The sequence below is a fragment of the Cynocephalus volans genome, chromosome 11, assembly GCF_027409185.1.
Source record: "Cynocephalus volans isolate mCynVol1 chromosome 11, mCynVol1.pri, whole genome shotgun sequence".
NCBI classification, from domain to species: domain Eukaryota; kingdom Metazoa; phylum Chordata; class Mammalia; order Dermoptera; family Cynocephalidae; genus Cynocephalus; species Cynocephalus volans.
This window is the reverse complement of record NC_084470.1, coordinates 1,442,981-1,460,747: the sequence shown is the minus strand read 5'-3', so window position 1 is coordinate 1,460,747 and position 17,767 is coordinate 1,442,981. Positions and strand designations below refer to the sequence as shown.

At 43.4% G+C, this 17,767-nt stretch overlaps 1 protein-coding gene across 2 annotated transcripts in view; it reads right to left on the bottom strand.

The window, feature by feature from the left end:
* Window positions 1-12,412, bottom strand: part of NPSR1 (neuropeptide S receptor 1) — a 204,315-nt gene extending 191,903 nt beyond the window's left edge. For both annotated transcript variants that reach the window (XM_063115100.1, XM_063115101.1), the window contains exon 1: window positions 12,284-12,412. In XM_063115100.1, coding sequence (XP_062971170.1) covers window positions 12,284-12,412 — 129 coding nt within the window. The remainder of the gene's footprint in view (window positions 1-12,283) is intronic.
* Between the last annotated feature and the right edge of the window lie 5,355 nt (window positions 12,413-17,767).

The window sequence follows — 17,767 nt, the reverse complement described above, 5'->3', positions numbered from 1 at the left end:
CCACTTCCGTCTCCCCAGACTTGCCTCCTGCACGAGACCTGGCTCCGTTCCTGCTGGGCCGTCCAGGAGGAAGCCGGCCTTGCCCTGCACGCAGCAGAGCTACCTGGGCCGGAGGCTTGCACGGTGTAGCCCCGGCAGCTGGGTCCAGCCAGTGCCTCTAACTGGTACTTTTCTTACTTGTTTTATACCGTCACGAAAGGATGCGATTCCTTAGGCTTTTGGAAGAATAAAAAAATACTCTTATTGAACTATCATGGAAAAATGAGCTCATGTTTCAGGGTGTTTTTTCAGTTAATGTTTTAAAAGTGCTTTCAGTGCTTTTTCACACAATGACACAGGTGAATGGCTTTGTTGTCTGCCATGCCGAGAGTCATCTGAAAAGTTTAAGGCCCTTTTCTTTGGGGAGGGGGAAAGACTTTCTCTTCCTTGGTTACTCAGAAACACACAATCTAGTATGCACCAACGTTTATAAGAATCTAATCAATCCCTTTGTAATCTAGATAATGACAGGATGAGAAACATGGGCAGAGCCAGCCTCCACCTCCCCCAAATGTGGAATGAATGAAATGTCTGTTTGAATATCTCTGGTCCACTTTTTAAGGCATTGGACTTAATACTTTTAGTATTAGTGTACTTAGTATTTGTATCAGTGATAAAAGTGTTCAGCTGAAAATAAAAGAAGGCCCACTCAACAGTGGCTTAAACAAAGATTTGATTTTTCTCATATAATGAGAACTCTGAAGGTGGGTCGCTGCTGCCCTCGACTCGCCGAGGTGGCCTTGGCTTTTCTCTGGTTGTCACAGAGTGGCTGCCGCAGCTCCTGCGCTGTGTCTGAGAGGGGAGTGAATATGCCAGCCACATCTTTCTCCTTTTATGAGAAGGGGAAAAATCTTTACCGGAAATCTCAGAGACTTCCACTTAAGTTTCCCAAACTGTGCTACCTTTAACCGCACGAGAGGCCAGGACCATTAGTATTTAGCTGGGAAAGTGAGAAAGGGGTTGAGACTAGCTAATTACTGGGTCAACCCAACAGCACTGTCGGCTACAGGTGCCCTTTCCCTCTCCCTTCTCCAGGCTCATCTAGGGCCTCCTCTCACCAAGCTTCTTGGTGTTTTCCAAAGTTCGGCACATCTTCATAATTCCTCCCCAGTACTAAATATTGTGTAGTGGAGATTCATGGTGAATGACTAATGATTGATGTCTACTTGTAAAGTACAATAAAGAAGGCTCTTGGAAAACAGTCTTAGAGCTATGCCCTGAATTCTTTGCCAGTTTATTCCTAGCACGGTGCTAAGTCCATGACAGGATTCATTCATTCTTCAAGACTCTGTGAGGGTCTAATCTGGGCTGGCATAGTTGTTGGTACTGGGGACACAGCCATGAAACAAGGTGAAGCCCCTGTCTTCATGGTGCGTAGTTTCTGGAAACTATGAGATAAAAAACACATGCATAAACACATAATGTCATGTATGTGTTATAAGGAAAAACAAACCAGGATGGGGGATAGAGAGTGATGTTGGGAGTGATGCTATTCTTGATGGGTGGGTCAGAGAAGACCCTCGAGGAGGTGACATTTGAGCAGAGGCCCAAGTGAAGTGGGGCCTCTGTCACTCTGCCTATTTTGAGCCACACTTGCTGATTTTGAGGATTCAACCATCTGTAATTTTATGCTAATGACTTCTCAATCTACACCTCATTTCAGGCCCTCCTGGGGTTTCAGCTGTACCCCCACTGTGCTGTCACTTGGGATTGATGACTTTAAATGAAACATGCTTTGTTGGAAATTAAGTTCATGATCTAGATCTCTAAGTAACAAAATTTCAAACTAAAGTATAATTTATAGAGAGGAAAATTCACCCTTTTAATGCATAGTTTGACAAATGTAACCATTGCTAAAATCAAGGCATAGAATAGTTCCATCATCCAAAAAGGTTCCCCTGGGCCCTTCTGCAGTCAGCCCCAGCTCATGACAACCACTGATTTGTTTTCTGTTGCAGAGTTTTGCCTTTTCAAGAATATCATATTAATGACATCATTATAGTAAGTCGCATTTTGAGTCTAGATTCTTTTAGTTAACCTAATGCATTTGAATTTCATCCATGTTGTGACTATATGGAAGTTTCTTTCCTTTTTATTGTTAAATCATATTCCATTGTATGGATGTACCAGTTTGTTTATCCATTTCCCACCTGAGGGATTTATTTTTTTCCAGTTTTTGGCAATTTCAAACGAAGCCACCATAAGTATTTACATACAGGCTTTTGTATAGACATAGGCTTTATTTCTCACAGGCAAATACCTAGGAGTAGGATTTCTGCTTGTATAGTAAATGCATATGTGACTTTATAAAAAAATGGTGAAAAGTTTTAGAAATGTCTTTACCATCTCGATTATGATGGTTCCAGTCACTCCAAATCCTTGCCAGTCCTCGTATTATCAGTATTTTTTATTTTAGCCGTTCTAATAAATGTGTAGTAGTATGTCATTGTGGTTTTATTTTGCATTTCCCTATTTTGCATGACAGATGATGTTGAGACTTTTTCCATGTGCTTGCTTGACGTCTGTGCACCTTCTTTTACTATTTTTCTTAACTGGATTGTTTGTTTTCTTATTGAGCTTTAAAATTTTTTGTATGTTCTGTATACAAGTCCTTTACTAGATATGTGATTTTTTGATATTTTCTCCTAGAGTGGGAGTTATCTTTTTATTTTCTTAGTAGAATCTTTCAGAGGACAGAAATTCTTAATTTTAACAAAGTCCAATTCATCAAAATTTTCCTTTATGGATAGTGCTTTTAGTTGTATATAAAATATCTCTGCCTAATCCAAGGTCACAAAGATTTTTATTTTTCATTTTCCTTTAGATGATTTATATTAGATTTTACATGTAGATTTATAATGCATTTGAGATTAATTTTTATAGTGTGTAAGGTTGGGGTTCACATTTCATGTATGGCTGTCCATTCATTCCAACACTGTTTTCCCCTTTCTCCATTGAATTGCTTTTCTACCTTTGTCAAAAATTAGTTGACCATGTGTGCGTGGCTCTATTTCTGGACTATCTGTTCTGTTCCATTGATCTGGATGTCTGTCCTTTCCTCAATACCGCACTGTAGCTTTATACTAAGTCTGTAAACCAAGTAGTGTGAGTTCTCCAACTTTGTTCTTTTTCAGAATGATTATGACTATTCAATTATTTTTGCCTTTTCATATTAATTTTGGAATCAGGTTGTCAATTTTAACCCACGTCTCATTTTTCTTCTTTGCCTCTGCCAACCTTCTACGACACCCCAAACCCTGCATATGATCCAACACGACGTCCCACTGTTTCTTCCTCCCCAACCTCAGACAGCCCTTGTCTGACTGGGCACTTCACTCTTCATGTTGGACCATATTAAGTCACTTTCCTTGCCCAGTTTCTCCTCCCTACAATCCATCCAGCACTCTGCAGCCTGGTTAATCTCTCTAAAATCACAGTTTGAACTGCTAACATATAGTTGTTGTTTGTTTGTTTGCTGATAAAACTTCAAGGATTTCTTTTTGCCTATAAGAAAAAAAATCCATAATATTTAGTCTGATGGTTCACTGTGGATTTTTTTTTGGTTACTTCTCTAACCCTTCCACCTAAGCCTTAAACTTCAGATTACTTGCCTTCTATGCAGGCCAACTTGATTTTCTGTGCAGAAATCCTTCTTTTCCATTCGTTTACACCTCTTTCTGTCCCCTACCTCCCACCTTGGTCTTTTCTTCCTTTATCTAAGTGATGACATCTTCTTCACTTATACTTATATCAAAGTAATTATTGACTATATATTCGTTTCCCCCAATAGACAGAGATGAGTGACGGACAGGTACATTTTTTGGTCCATCTCTAAACCCCCAGTGCCTAAGATATTACTCGCTCAACTCAATCTGTAATTCTCAGCCTAGTAGGGTGAAAGGATACCTTTCATAATGGAGAAGGAAATAATATGGTTTTAAAAATTCTGCATTACCATGCTTTGACTTATTTTTAGACATGATATTTATTTTAAAATTTAAATTGAATAAAAATAAGAAATATTTACATTCACTCACAGGCATTAGGAATTTAAAAGGCTGAAAGTCATTTTAATAATATTTACTGAATTACTGTATTAGTTTGCCAGCCCTTAGGACAGTAATAAATCTTCTCTGGCTCCCTATTACCTAGTTTAGGATATGACTCCGAGAAAGCAGCTGTAGCCTCACTGTCCTCAGGACAGACACAGGAACCACATGTGACTGTCTGAGCATCCTAGTAGATAGGGATGGATCCAAGCCCCATTGGAACAGACAGGTGGTGCCCTGTGTGCCTTGCGGAAGCTCTCTGTGGCTGTGCACTTATAATCAGGCATTACAACGCACATATGGAGAGCGGAGGTGTGAATGTTAACACTGTGCCTTGCTCAATACCTGCTTGGTGTTTTGGGGCTCAGAGGTGGATGGTCCCAAGGCCTCAGATGCAGAACCTGGCAGCTGGGAAGGGGAGTGGACAGGCCTTGGGTGTTGTTTGCTTCAGGTATAAAGACCCATCTATTCATCCCCCAACATGGCTTGTGGTGGTGTCAGGAATCTCCCCAAATCATGGCGCTTTTAAAACTCAAACTCAATGGCTAGTGAATAAGGATTAAGTCTCCATCCACCCTAATCTGTCCACACGAAGCTATCGAGACCTTAAGAATAAACTTGCTATGTAGGTTGTTTTTGATATGCTCTTTCATTCCACACAATATTATTGACCATCATCTGGTACGTGTCAGACACTTTACTAGGACTAGCGGGATCCACAGATGTCCCTAAATGACTGACCTCTAGTGTGTGTGTCTGTGTGTGTCTGTGTGTTTGTGCTCGTGTGTGTGTGCAGGTGAACATGCACGTCAAGAGAGGAACCATGTGGCACAGAAATTCTAAGTGCTTCAGGAGCACAGGACAGTGATGGCACCGGGTACTGAATGAATCTGAAGGCTTCACAGAAAAGGAGGCGACTGAGCTTAGAGCGACAACAGAAGAAGAAAGTGTGAGACGGGCATTTCCAGCAAAGGGGGACGGACCTCATTTCCTTGGAATATCACCAGACATTCAACGCAACATGGTGAGGAGTGGGGCAGAGAGGGTGGTTGGGGCTGACTGTGGAAGGCCAGTCGGCCAGGCTGAGAGTTTGGGTTTATCCTGACCAAGGCGAGGATCGAAAGGAGCTTTACAGCCATGCGTTACTTCCCCACACCGGGGCTCTTCCCAGGCCCATCAGGTAACAATTCTTGCCAATGTCATCGAGTCAAAGTCCTGTGTCATTTCAAGCCAAAGTGGATAAGAGAATGTTTGCCATCTCCCCGGAAGCCGCTTGTTCTAGAAGGTGTAGCTACAAGCTGACCTGTGTGCAGCTGTGATACGAGACAGAAATGAATCTGTGGTAGATTCAGGGTTTAGTTTTTCACTGCTGCAGAGCCTAACATATCTTGACTAAAGGTAGCTGAGAATCCTATTTCTTTTTCATTTCATTTCATGTTTTAGGAAATTCACCCTTTTAACTTCTCTCAGACTTCATTTTCATATCTGGTTAAAAAAAAAATAAAGGAATGCCCTATGCTAACCCCCCTAGAGTTTATGAAAAGTTTAAATGTGATAATGTGAAAGCCCATTGTAAACTGTAAAGTGCTGACAAGAGGAAGAGACCCATTATTTTTAGGCAGCCATCTATATTGCCTAAGTGGGAAAACAAGACCCTTGATTAGTCCTCACAATTTCATCATGACCTTGGGCGATTTTGCCATCTGTGGCCTGGAAAGTCTTTTCACCACAGTAGAAGCCCATTCTTTCTCTCTCTGGATAAGGCATAATTTTCCTCTCTGCAAATAGCACTTCATGTCGTGGGCCATTAAGCTTGCCTAGATAAAAGTTAGATACAAAATCAGGATGATAAAGTAAGAAATGGGATTTTCCCTAAATATCCATATCTTATTCTACATTTTTCTTGGTCTAATAAAAAAAAAGAAAGAGGGCCGAGCCCGTGGCGCACTTGGTAGAGTGCTGCCTGCGCTGGCAGCGCGGCGACGCTCCCGCCGCGGGTTCGGATCCTATATAGGACTGACCGGTGCACTCACTGGCTGAGTGCCGGTCACGAAAACACGACAAAAAAAAAAAAAAAAAAAAAAAAAAAAAAAAAAAAAAAAGAAAGAAACAGCTCACTTCATCCTCTCTGCCTGAGGACCAAATGCACATTTAAAATGTCCTGAAGAGCTTTGACCTGCAGAGCCCCTCTCAGCATCTTCAGAAGCTTCTCCCATGTAAATAATGGTGGCTCCTCACCTGTCAGTAAGAGTCTTGAGAAAAGAGTAAAACAATTCGTTCCTGGGAATACTGAACACTACTCTGGGCCGCCCAGTGTTCTTAAAGGCGTCACAAGCATTCTGTCACTTAACTTTTCACAACCCTCTGAAAAATATTCAGTTATTAGCTTCATTAATAAGGTAAATGAACGGATAAAGAAACCAAGGCACAGGTGGACATGAACTGCCCAAATTCACACACTCAGATAGTGGTGGCGCTGGGATCTGACCCCAATGGTCTGGCTCTAGAGCCTGTGCTCGAGCCACACTGCCTCCCTGAGACGGTGGAAAACACTCAAGAGCCTCAGTTTCCCTGGGGATGACTAAGCTACCTTTCCTGCAATCAGGTAGACTGAGAGGTCCAGAGAAAAGCTAAGTTTAGTTACAGAAAAACAAAGTTAGATTTTTTGTCTACTTGAATGCATGGCTTGAAACATTCTTACCATCTGTATCAACAGGAAATTGTTTTCAGGATGACAGGGTGACATTTTGAGGCGTTAATGGCTGTGCACCTTCCCACTTCCTTGGTCAAACCTCCTCCAGCCCAGACAGCCCAGAGCTGTACCCCCCGGCCCTTGGGGTACGGTCTTTACTCTATCGGTGCAGGCAGAGAGAAGCGTGATCACTGGGCTTTCAAATACATCACAGAGAATATCACAAACAGCTTGAAGAGAATGGCATTTTCTGTTGCAAAAGGATGTGTCTTTTGAGCATATAGAGCAGAGAATTTGCTATAAGTTTGGAGGAGCACAGTGTGGTCAGTTTCCTCACGACAGAGAAGGGAGGCCTGGAGGGTGAGAAGGTGCAATCGTGGTGCAGGATCCGAGCAGAGAGATGGGGAAACAGACTCCGAGGAGACGGTACTGTATTGCCCCCCAAGGGTGAGCACAAACAGAAAGAGGAAGAGAGAGCACCTGCAAAATTTGGGGAGCGCAGGGTCGGAAAGGTGCTGAGGTCCACTTACTGTGTTGGAATTGGGGAAGGGCCACCTCCCGAGTTGGCCCAGCTATCGTGTGGTGGGATTACACAGTTAAGATGGCATTGTGTGGAGAGAGAGGCCCAGAGACAGCGCCGCTGCGTTTTCTGCAGCCAGAGCTGGGTGGGGAGCAGTCAAACTATGCATTCCCTGTAAGGGTGTAGGAATTTAGTTGCAATTGAGAGACAGAGAGGGAGATTCAAGTACCAGTGTACACGAAGGAAATGTGACAAAGGGACACTGCCCCAGAAAGCAGTGTGGGCCTGACCTGGGCTAGGTGGGGACTCAAACAAGGGTCTGAAACAAGGATGACCACTTCTGGGGGGTGGACAGGACTCTTCACTTCCCCTGATGCCAGCTCTCCCAGATTCCTCGCTAGATTGGATCCCTCAGCCACCCCCACCACACACACACATAAGAATATACTCTGGACGCTCCGTCCCTGCAGTTAGATGCCTTCCCTAAGCCAGAGGCTACAGAAACCCTTCTTAAGCTGAAAAATGCTGCAATGCCTGAGTTTACTCTGAATAAACTTAGACTGTGTTTCCTGCCATCAGATGCATTAGTAATACAAAGAAAAATGTAGTTGAGGAAGATTTCCTTTTCTGCACACTAAAGTAAGTAGCTTGGAAATTATATGCCATTTTTGTCCAGCCAACCAGCAACCTTTGTCAGTTGCCTGGAGTGAAACTGGAGACACTGCATGGAAGAGTTTACCTAGGGTGGGCACTGGAAAGTCAAGTGCTAGGTGTCTGTGTAGCAGAAACAAGCAGGGAGTAACCAGACCTTTAATAATTACCTAACTGAACAAAACTGTAGCGATTGCCTTTGGAACAGCCAAAGTAGTCGATGTAGAAACTAAAATTGAACATATTCAGTGACACTCATTAGAAGAGGATAAAAAGTGCATGATGTAGATGCAAGATCCCTCGTTACAGACTGCAGGAGAGATATTAGAAGGTCGGGAACCAAGGGCTCCTGGGTTCCAGAAAGGCCATCCCTGACCTTGTCCTGGGCTCCAAGACAGGAAAGGTGACAAGCCCCCTGGAAAGGTGTGACAGGTAAAGAGGAGGCCTCAGGAAACAGGTTGAAATGGCGGTCACTAGATGGGAATGCTGGGACCAGCAGGCAGAACAAGGCCTTAGCAATGAGGTGTCAACTCAGATGTAGTGAAATCGAGCTCACCATACTCAAGCTTCTTAAGCCGAGCTCTTGCTAAAGCGTAGTGGGAGATAATTGGGACAAGCATTGAGCTGAAATTTGCTTTTGTCTATTGAAGGAGGAAGGATGTGTTAAGACAATTAACAGTGAGACAGCATGGAAAGGAGCGTGTCCAAATACAGGGAACAAACTGCGTCCAATCACTCGCAAGCACTTAGAAGCCAGTATTTCCATGCAAACAATAGTTACACTAATTGCTACCCGCTGAAGGAGGCTCCGTAATAGAGTCATTAGGTAGTATTTATGTCTTGTTCATGATTTTCCCCCACCTAAGAATAATAACACTGAGTTTCATTTGCATTATTTTATAATTTAGGTAATTTGCTAATTCAGGCAGGTTTCCCTCCTGGTTACTTTGAACTAGGTTTCTCATTATTAAGAATCAGAGATTCAGGAAACATGGCTAGCGGGTTCACTGGCAAAACTATGGGCTTTTGTGTAAAGAGTTTCGTATGCGTCTCCCCTTGGACAGCCTTATATCCAGGTGCACCATTCGCTTTCTGATGAGCTGAGTCCCTTCCTCCTTGAAAACTTCTGGTAGACTCGTGAAGCCCATGTAATTCCTTAAGGCTGGGGCCTAGGAACTCAGCAGGTGAGGCGGATACATCCTCAAAAGCACAAGAAATGGAAAACTGTGAAGGAAACCAGGGACTGAGCTGAGAATGCTGGATCCAAGACCACACAGGGTTGGTCACACAAAGCCCATGGTGGAGGGCAGGTGAGCTCATCCTGCCTTCCCTGCAGATTTCCAAGCAACCCACATGCGTAGGATGGCAGAGTAGGTTAGAGCAGAAGCTAGAATTTGAGGATGGAAATGGGAGGAAAGAAAAGGCTCCAAGCCTGCGGAGAAAGCGCCAGAAAGATCCGGATAGGAATGTCTTTCCCCTACCAAGAAAGCTTTGGGGTTCAGAGGAGGCAAACTAGAGTGTTATGTAGGGAACCAAGTTGGAAGCCCAGGTATCTTCACGAAGTAAGACAGCTAAGGTGAGGTAAGGCTGCCACGTGGAGGACATGGGTTCCCCAGTGCTAAACCAGTTACTGTGGACCAGCCCACAGAACCACAGATAATTCCATACCACACCTACTGGGATCTGTACCTTGGTCCCACTGGCCTAGAAGTGGGATAGGGATGTGTTGAGTGTGCTTGTGGAGAGGGACCTTGGTGAGCACAGCGGCTGGAAACCAGCGGGCAGGTCTGACAGGTGGAACTGGGATTGACAAGACCCTCTAGCTCTGCCACAGAGAAGGCGAACGTTCTGTTGCCTATTCTTATAAAGTGTTGGCAATGGACAGAAAAAGAACAGCCCTCTTGGTCTAGGCAGTGAATGTTTATTGAACATGCTTAGCGTGGTGCTGGGTGCTGGAGAGAATATGAAACTAATGTAAGGCATTCCTTACATTCAAGGAGCTTGACGACGGTAATGCGTTCACCCTACACGGACTGAAACGGAAGTTTAAGACAGTTGCGTTAAGTTGCAATGAGAGAGGTACAGTCCATGACACAACTGAAACTCAAAGGGGGGAGGAATCCAGGGGGCCTCGTGGAGGAAGCAGCCCAAGCCGACCCTTGAGGGATGGGTTGAATTTAGACAAGCACGGACGAAGATGGCAGGCAGGTCCAGATGGAAAAAAATGCACCACTGGTCATGAGCATTAAATGAGACACTTCTCAGAGGTCACTTAGCAAGGCTCTGGTCACTTAGCAAATGAGATGTAAGGCTACTGCCTTTGCTGTTATTTTTTGTGACTTTTACTGCTGTTACCATTTTTATTTTTATGCTATTTGTACTGCCTTTGGTAAAGGCAATGGTATTAAAGGGGCGCATTTGGGGTATGGTAAAGGGGACACCGTTTTTAACTTTCTTCAGAAGTATGTGGTGTGCTGTCTTCAGATGTGGGATAAAAGGAATCAGCAAACAAGGGTTTGTGTCAGAACTGTCTCTGCATCAACAATGCATCAAAACTGCTGATGCTCAAAGGGGACCATGGAAAAAGTTACACTAAGAAATCTGAGCTAGGTTCTCACAAATACCACTGCCGATTGCCGTGTAACTAAAAATCGCTGTGCTTTAGTCAGTGACTGTAAGCTCCTGGCCCAACATAATTGCACTCTTTCTGCTTTTCTCTTTGTCCACTGGGCTAACTGTTTGCCACAAAGGTATCAATAGGAACGAGACAGAGATGCTGTGATCCTCTTCAGTACCTAAAGATGCTGCTGCTAAGACAGAGAGCTCAGACACCAGCGAAGTGTGAGCAGGGATTTGTTGCTTGCATCCCGAGAGTAATTATTGCTTGAGGCTCGGAACTGCCTCGTTGCTGAGTATGATCCCCTTTGCAATGGCCAGTCTCTCTCCATTCTGTTTGCTGTCATGTGCTACAAATATCAAAAGGCTGTAGAGGCAGCATTACTAGGTGAAATCGTGTGCTTCCTGGGTGCTCAAAGCCCGACAAGATACACTCTTTGGGTCTGCAGGCTGGTTTCACAGAAGGCATTATTGAGTTAACAGTAAGTAGCAACAAACTCCAGTTTCACTTCCTATGCTGCGTCTGGTCGCTGAGCAGCTGGGCTGTGTGTGTGCATACATTAGGAGCGAGTTGGGTCCCGCTGCAGCTGGCATAAGTGACTTGTTCAGGCTCTGCTTAACTACGGGGTCTCTGAGTGTGAGGCTGAGTCCTAGGACAGCTCCCCGCTGAAAGTTGTATTCTGAGTGTTCACAAAGAAGCGAACCTCCAGGTACAGAGGCTGATATTATAGTAGTGCTATCTCATCCCATAAAAACCATTTCAAGAATACCCAGAGGATTAAAAACAACAAAAACAACAAAGGAACAACTAGATTTTTTGTTGCTGTTAAGTATTTTCCTTTTTGGTATAAAGGACCAGTCTGAGACTTGTGAATTATTGTAACAACTAAAGGCACCATCAGGCAGCCTGTAAAATAACCTGGCAACACAGCATTCCGATACAAGAAGCAGGAAACTGTTATCTTCTAGATGCCTGTTTTGTTCCTGTCCACAACATCTTGTTGCAGAATAAAGAACAGTATTAGTTTAATGAGGATCTGTTCCTTAGTGTGACCCTTGGATATGTGTAAGATGAAACTCACCAAACTCTGATTCTTTCCTTTGTTCCAGGAGACAACTTGTTGCAGACAGTGGCACTACCAGCTGCAGTTACAGAATCTATGTCTCACTAATGTTTAATGAGAAGGATCAACACAGCAAGTGTGGTCCTTCCTGCCCTCCTCAGTGCAGTGTCTCTCACCGCGTCAGTCCCTGCCCCTGGTGATGTGGGCTCCCCACACCTCTGGTGTTCCCAGCAAAAACGTGCAGCTCTGACCCCTACTAGAAACAGACATTGCAAGCACTGCTATAGAATTAATCTAAAGTGCTTTCACCTAAGGGAAGGGGGAAAGGAAAAAATCCTCCACTCATAAATGCTATTCATGATTCACACATTTTCAGCAGCAGCAGCAACAGAAAAAAAAAAAAACACGAAAAACCTGTATTCTTAAGAAACTACAATATAGGTTTCTGCATTCTATGAAAAACTAGTTGCTTTAGCTCATCAGGTTTTTTTTTTGTTGTTTTTTTTTTTGTTTGTTTGTTTTTTACCCTATTTAGTAAAGAAAATAAATGATGCTCATTCACAATACTGGCTCTAATACTTCAAATGACTCTTAAGTTCTACCTATCTCATTATTTAAAACCCGTGTTGAGAGTGGAAGGCAGGAAACTTACCTTAAAGGAGTAGTAGAAGGAGCCCCATTCCTCTCCCTCCACCACATCAGTGCAAGCTGCTGGGGAAGAATCCAGCATCTGCGTGGTCCCGTTGGAAGTGGGGCTGCCCTCTGTGAGGTTGACGGACATGGCTCAAAGGGGTTTAGCCTGTGGTCCCTGCGCCCGCAGCCGAGTGGGGGGAGTCCAGCTCGCCTCCTGAGAGCTGGGCTGCAGCTGCAGCTCGGCACCTCCTCTGTCTCTCAGGCTTCTGGCTGGAGCCTGAGCAGAGGCACAGAGCCCTCCTGAGCCTACCTCACTGAAGAGCTCTGCCTGACAATAGGGAGATGTACGTGCAGCTCTGTCCTCGGCAGTTCTGGAATCCAGCAGCAAGCACGGCCCTCATCACCCCACAGTCCTGCCCAGGGTAGGGGTTTCACCCCAAGAGCAGGATGGAATCTCCCACAACCATCCCGTGGCTCCCTGGACGGACCTCCCTGCCCAGTCATGCTTTTCCTAACTTCCACAATGGACCCCACTTCTGCTCCAGCTTCAACAATGCAGGAATTTAGATTAATCAGCAGGTCTATTAATTCAGGTCATGTTCACACTTGTGAAATCAAATCATAATTATGCATTTGTTTCAGCTGAGGGTGCTTTCTGACCTACAGTCCTCACCCAGCCATTGACTTAGTAGTGTGCGCAGCACTTCAGTAAATGTAGGCAAATACTACATTTGTATTTCACACCCATGATTCTACCTAGGTTTTCACAAGGCAGTTCTCAGAAAAGCATGGTCTCTGTGTTGTCAGTAGCCACGAACCCTCACGATATGAGGCCTGGGGGTGCTGGGTGAAGACTCCTATCACCTTCAGTGTATATGCCTTCATTTCCCCTGGGATTGATACTCAGGGTGAGGGTAGCAAGGAGGTAATGCTGGCATCATTGGTGTAAATTTAGGGCTGGGTCTCACCGACCCCTCAAGACTGTTGTACAGACTGGGTCTCAAACCCTTCACACACAGGTCTACCAGCAAGGCAATAGGAAAAGATCCTGGGAGCCACGGGTAAAAAATTAATAGGCTTTATTCAGAACTAGGAGCAGCCACTGTAGGGGCCTGCCGGAGTGTCCCGAGAAGCACCATGTATCAGAGAAGTTAGTCCTTTACTCTTAAGTCCGTAACCCAGGATACCTGGTTGCACATGCTCAATTACATTAGACAAGAACCAAGGAACACCTGGGTGCATGTGCATATTCACATCAAATGCTCAGCAAGATTCTGAAAATCTGAGGGGTCCTGACCATTTTTCTTCAGTTTCCCAACAGTTGGCGTTATGGAGAGGGGTAGGCAAGAATAATAACAGCCATTTCTGTTTCACACACACACAAAAAAACCCAAACAAAAACCTTCACAAAGCATGTTTACATATTCTTTCATTTCATTTACAAAGAGCAACTGTGTGAGGTAGGCAGGGAAGGCATCTTTATGTCGTACTTTGACACTGGAAGAGATTAGCTCTGAGGGGTGAAATGACTTGCCCAAGACCCCACAACCAGTGGTAGACATGAGCTGATAGCCTACCTCTTCAGAAGTCGTAGACAGAGGTGCTTCACTGTGATATGGACTGATTTGCATCAAATCTAAAATGCCTCCCAGGGCATGAAATTAGCATAAATAAGAGTAGTAGGCCAGGTGTAAACAATAGGAATTAAGCTGAGTGTACCACAACAGCATAATACCTGATGACTTACACTGAAAGCACCCTGCGAGCCCAATAGGCCCAGTTGAGGGTTCACGACACCTGGTCAAGTCCGTAATTCAGGGACAGTGAACATGAGGGAACTGTCCAGAGAACTGGATAAGCTGCAGGTTCTCAGGCAAAGGGTCAAAACAGGACAACAACCTGATCGGAAAATGACAGAATATTGGAACTGGCAAATAAACATGAAAAGATGCTCAACCGTATTTGTAATTAAGGAAAAGCAGTTTAAAACACTAAGAACTTTTATCTCTCACCATCGTGAAAACTAGGGTAGGACCCATAAGTGCTGACAAGATTGAGGAGAAATGGGTATGTTTTTACTTGTGGTGCAAGTTAGTTGACACGTTGACTCTGAAGAGGAACCCAGCAGGATGTAGGAAGCTGGAGTTACACATCCTCTAATGCATCCTTCCGTTTCTGGATGCTGGTAGTTTTCCATCTTTATCTGGATTATTTACGTGTTCTCACTTTGGGAAAATTCATTGCACTACACACTTCAAATGTGTGCACACTTCTGCAGATATATTTTACTTCAACAAAATTCTTATAAAACGAAATCGGTGAGAAAGTTCTGGGAGAAGGCAGAAGCTGGTTAGGTCATGCTGTGGTGGGAGTGGAGAGAGAGAAAATGGAAGAAGCCAAGGACAGGGAAGAGGTAAAGAGAGAGTACCCTTTACTCTCCATGCATGGTCCAGGTAGACCATTGCTTGACCTGTGGCTACCCAAAGGAAGCTCTCTTGTATTAGTATATGTGCAAGGAGACATGCAGAGAGATGCCTTTGCAGCATTGTTTAGAAACACATCAGAAGCAACCTAATTATTCATGGTGACAAAATCAATGAGACATTCCAGACTGGAAACTAGCCACATGCCCATCAACTGGGTGAATAAATTTCCATGTAGTCACGCAATGAAATACCATACAACAATGAGAATGGATGATCTGCAGCAAAAAATAACATAATATTAAAAAATAATAATGTTAAGCAAATTAATATATATTTGTTTTTATTTATATAGAGTCTAACTCTGTGTATGTGTATACACACAATAGAATCCTATACAACAGTTAAAAGGAATGGTTGCAGACAAGACGACAAACTAACATAGGGTAATGATTCATTTGTGTCACATGACTGACCATGGGATACTCAGATAGTTGGTCAAACATTATTCTGGGTATGTCTGTGAGGTTTTTTTTTTTTAGGTGACAGTAACATTTGAGTTGGTAAACTGAGTAAAGCAGATTGCTCTCCCTAATGTTGGGGGCCCCCATCCACTCAGCTGAAGGCCTGAATAGAACAGAAAAGCCAATCCTCCCGTGGAAAAGAGGAAGCTCCTCCTGCCTGACTGCTTTGAGCTGGGACATCGGTCTTTTCCACCTTTGGATTTGAACTGAAACATCAGCCCATCTTGGGTCTCAAGCCTATGATCGGTTTTGAGACTGGACCTTACACCATCGGTTCTCCTGGTTCTCGGGCCTTAAGACTCAAGCTGGAACTACACATCAGCTCTCCTGGGTCTCCAGCTTGCTGACTAGAGATCATGGGACTTCTCAGTCTCTATGATTGTGTGAGTGATTATTATATTCCTTACACTAGACCTCTTTATATATATTTACATATCTCCTGTTGGTTCTGTTTCTTTGGAGAACCCTGACTAGTACACACGGCTTCTAGCTCCTCACCTGAACTCATCTCTAGACATTCCACAAAAATAAGAGGGGCAACGATGAAGTATAGAGCTTAAAGTAAAACCATGAGACATCTGCTAGAATGACTTAAATAACGGTGGAAAATATCACGTGTTGGTGAGGATGCAAAGGAGGAAGGATGATCATGCACTGCTGTAGGTGTGTAAATTGGAATATGCACTGTGGAAAACTGCTTGGCTGTATTCTCTAATGCTGAATGCACGCATGTGCTGTGAGCCAGCAGATTCACTGCTAGGAAAATACCCAGCACTAATGAATACATATGTTAACTGAAAAATGTAGCAAGAGTATAGCAGCTCTGTTTGTAATTGCACCTAATGGGAAACTGCATAAGTGCCCATCAACAGGAAGGTGAAAAAATAAACTGTGGTACATGTATACAATAGAAACATACACTAATGCAAACGAATGATGCTGGGATGCTGGTAATATTTTGTTCCTTGGTTGGGTTGAGAGTTCCAGCTGTATATATACATATAATTTCTGTACTTTTCTGTGTGTATGTTATATAAGCTTATAAAACAAAAGCTGTGAGAAAATCCTGGAGATGTGTCAGAGGCTGGTTGGGTCACAGTTTGATGTGTGGGAGGTGGGAGGAGGAAATGGTAAAGTCCAGGTTTCCATGGGCAGGAGATAGGCTGAGAGAGCTTTCTCATTATGCTCTTTTTCTGCACACACTGCCCAGGTGGATCATTGCTTGGCCCATAGTTACAACAGAGCAGAACAGTAACAGCAGCAACCCTGGAGCCTGGCATGGGGGTCGGGTCGGGGATTGCATCGCAGCATGTGCAGATGGGCAGCCTGGCCTCTGAGTGTTTCTTCTTGTCGATTTATTAGGCTGAAATCAAGGTGTTGACTAGGATTGGGGTCTCATCAGAAGCTCAGCTGAGGAAGTACCTACTTCCAGATTCCCTCATGCTGTTGGTAGAATTCATTTCCTTTTGGTTGCAGGACTCATGGCAGCTTCTTTCTTCCAAGCCAGCAAAGGGGAGAGAGACTCCAGCAAGATTAGTATAACATCCTTATTTAATCACATACATGTAACTGCGTATATTCCAACTGGAAATACTGATTATTAAACTATTAGAGAAAGAACGAAAGAATGTTTTGAATGACAGAAAAAAAGAATCGATGGGCTAAACAGCAGGTGAAAAATTCTCAGACGACATGAAAAGTGATGAAATTATGAAAAGAATGAAAGAAATGTAATTAAGGAACACATATAATAGAAATGGATGTGTATCTGTATAATGAGTCCATTGGGAGGTTTAAAGATAAATGGGAGGGATTGGGAAATGAAATTTATAAGAGAATTTCATTTACAATTTTCAGAAATTCCTAAAATTTAGAAATTTAAAAATTCTTAGAAAGGTACTTAACTGAAGACATGAACTACCTCTATAACACATTGCTGAGATAAATGAATGAAGACATCAGAAAACTGAGAGGTATACATACCAGTGCAGGGCTTGGAGGCCTCAGTACGGTTAGGATGTCAATTCTCCCCAAATTTATCTGTAGATTTGGTAAGATTCCAGTCCCGATCAAAGCAAGATTTTCAGTAGAAATTGACAAGCTTATATGAAAATGCAACAAACCTAGACTGTCCAAAGCACTCTTGAAAACAAGGAACATTGAAAAGCTTCAACTATCTGACTTCAAGATTCTCTGTAATGCTACACAATTCAAGACAGTGTGGACTGATGGATAGGTCAGTGGAACAAACTATATCACACATGCAGAAGTAGACACCCACATATACAGGTATACGATTTTTTCACAGAGGTACCAAAACAGTCAAACGGAGAATGAAAAATCTTTTAAGTAAATGGTGCCAAGCAACTGGATATCCACATAGAAAAGAAACTGGACCTCAACCTTTATCTCGCACCAGGCATGAAAATTAATTTGAAGTAGATCATAGGCCCCAAACTGTAAGCCTTTAGAAGAAAGCATAGAAGAATATTTTCATATTTGGGGGTCAAATATTTTTTAAACAGGATACAGAAAGCAATAATCATAAAAGAAAAA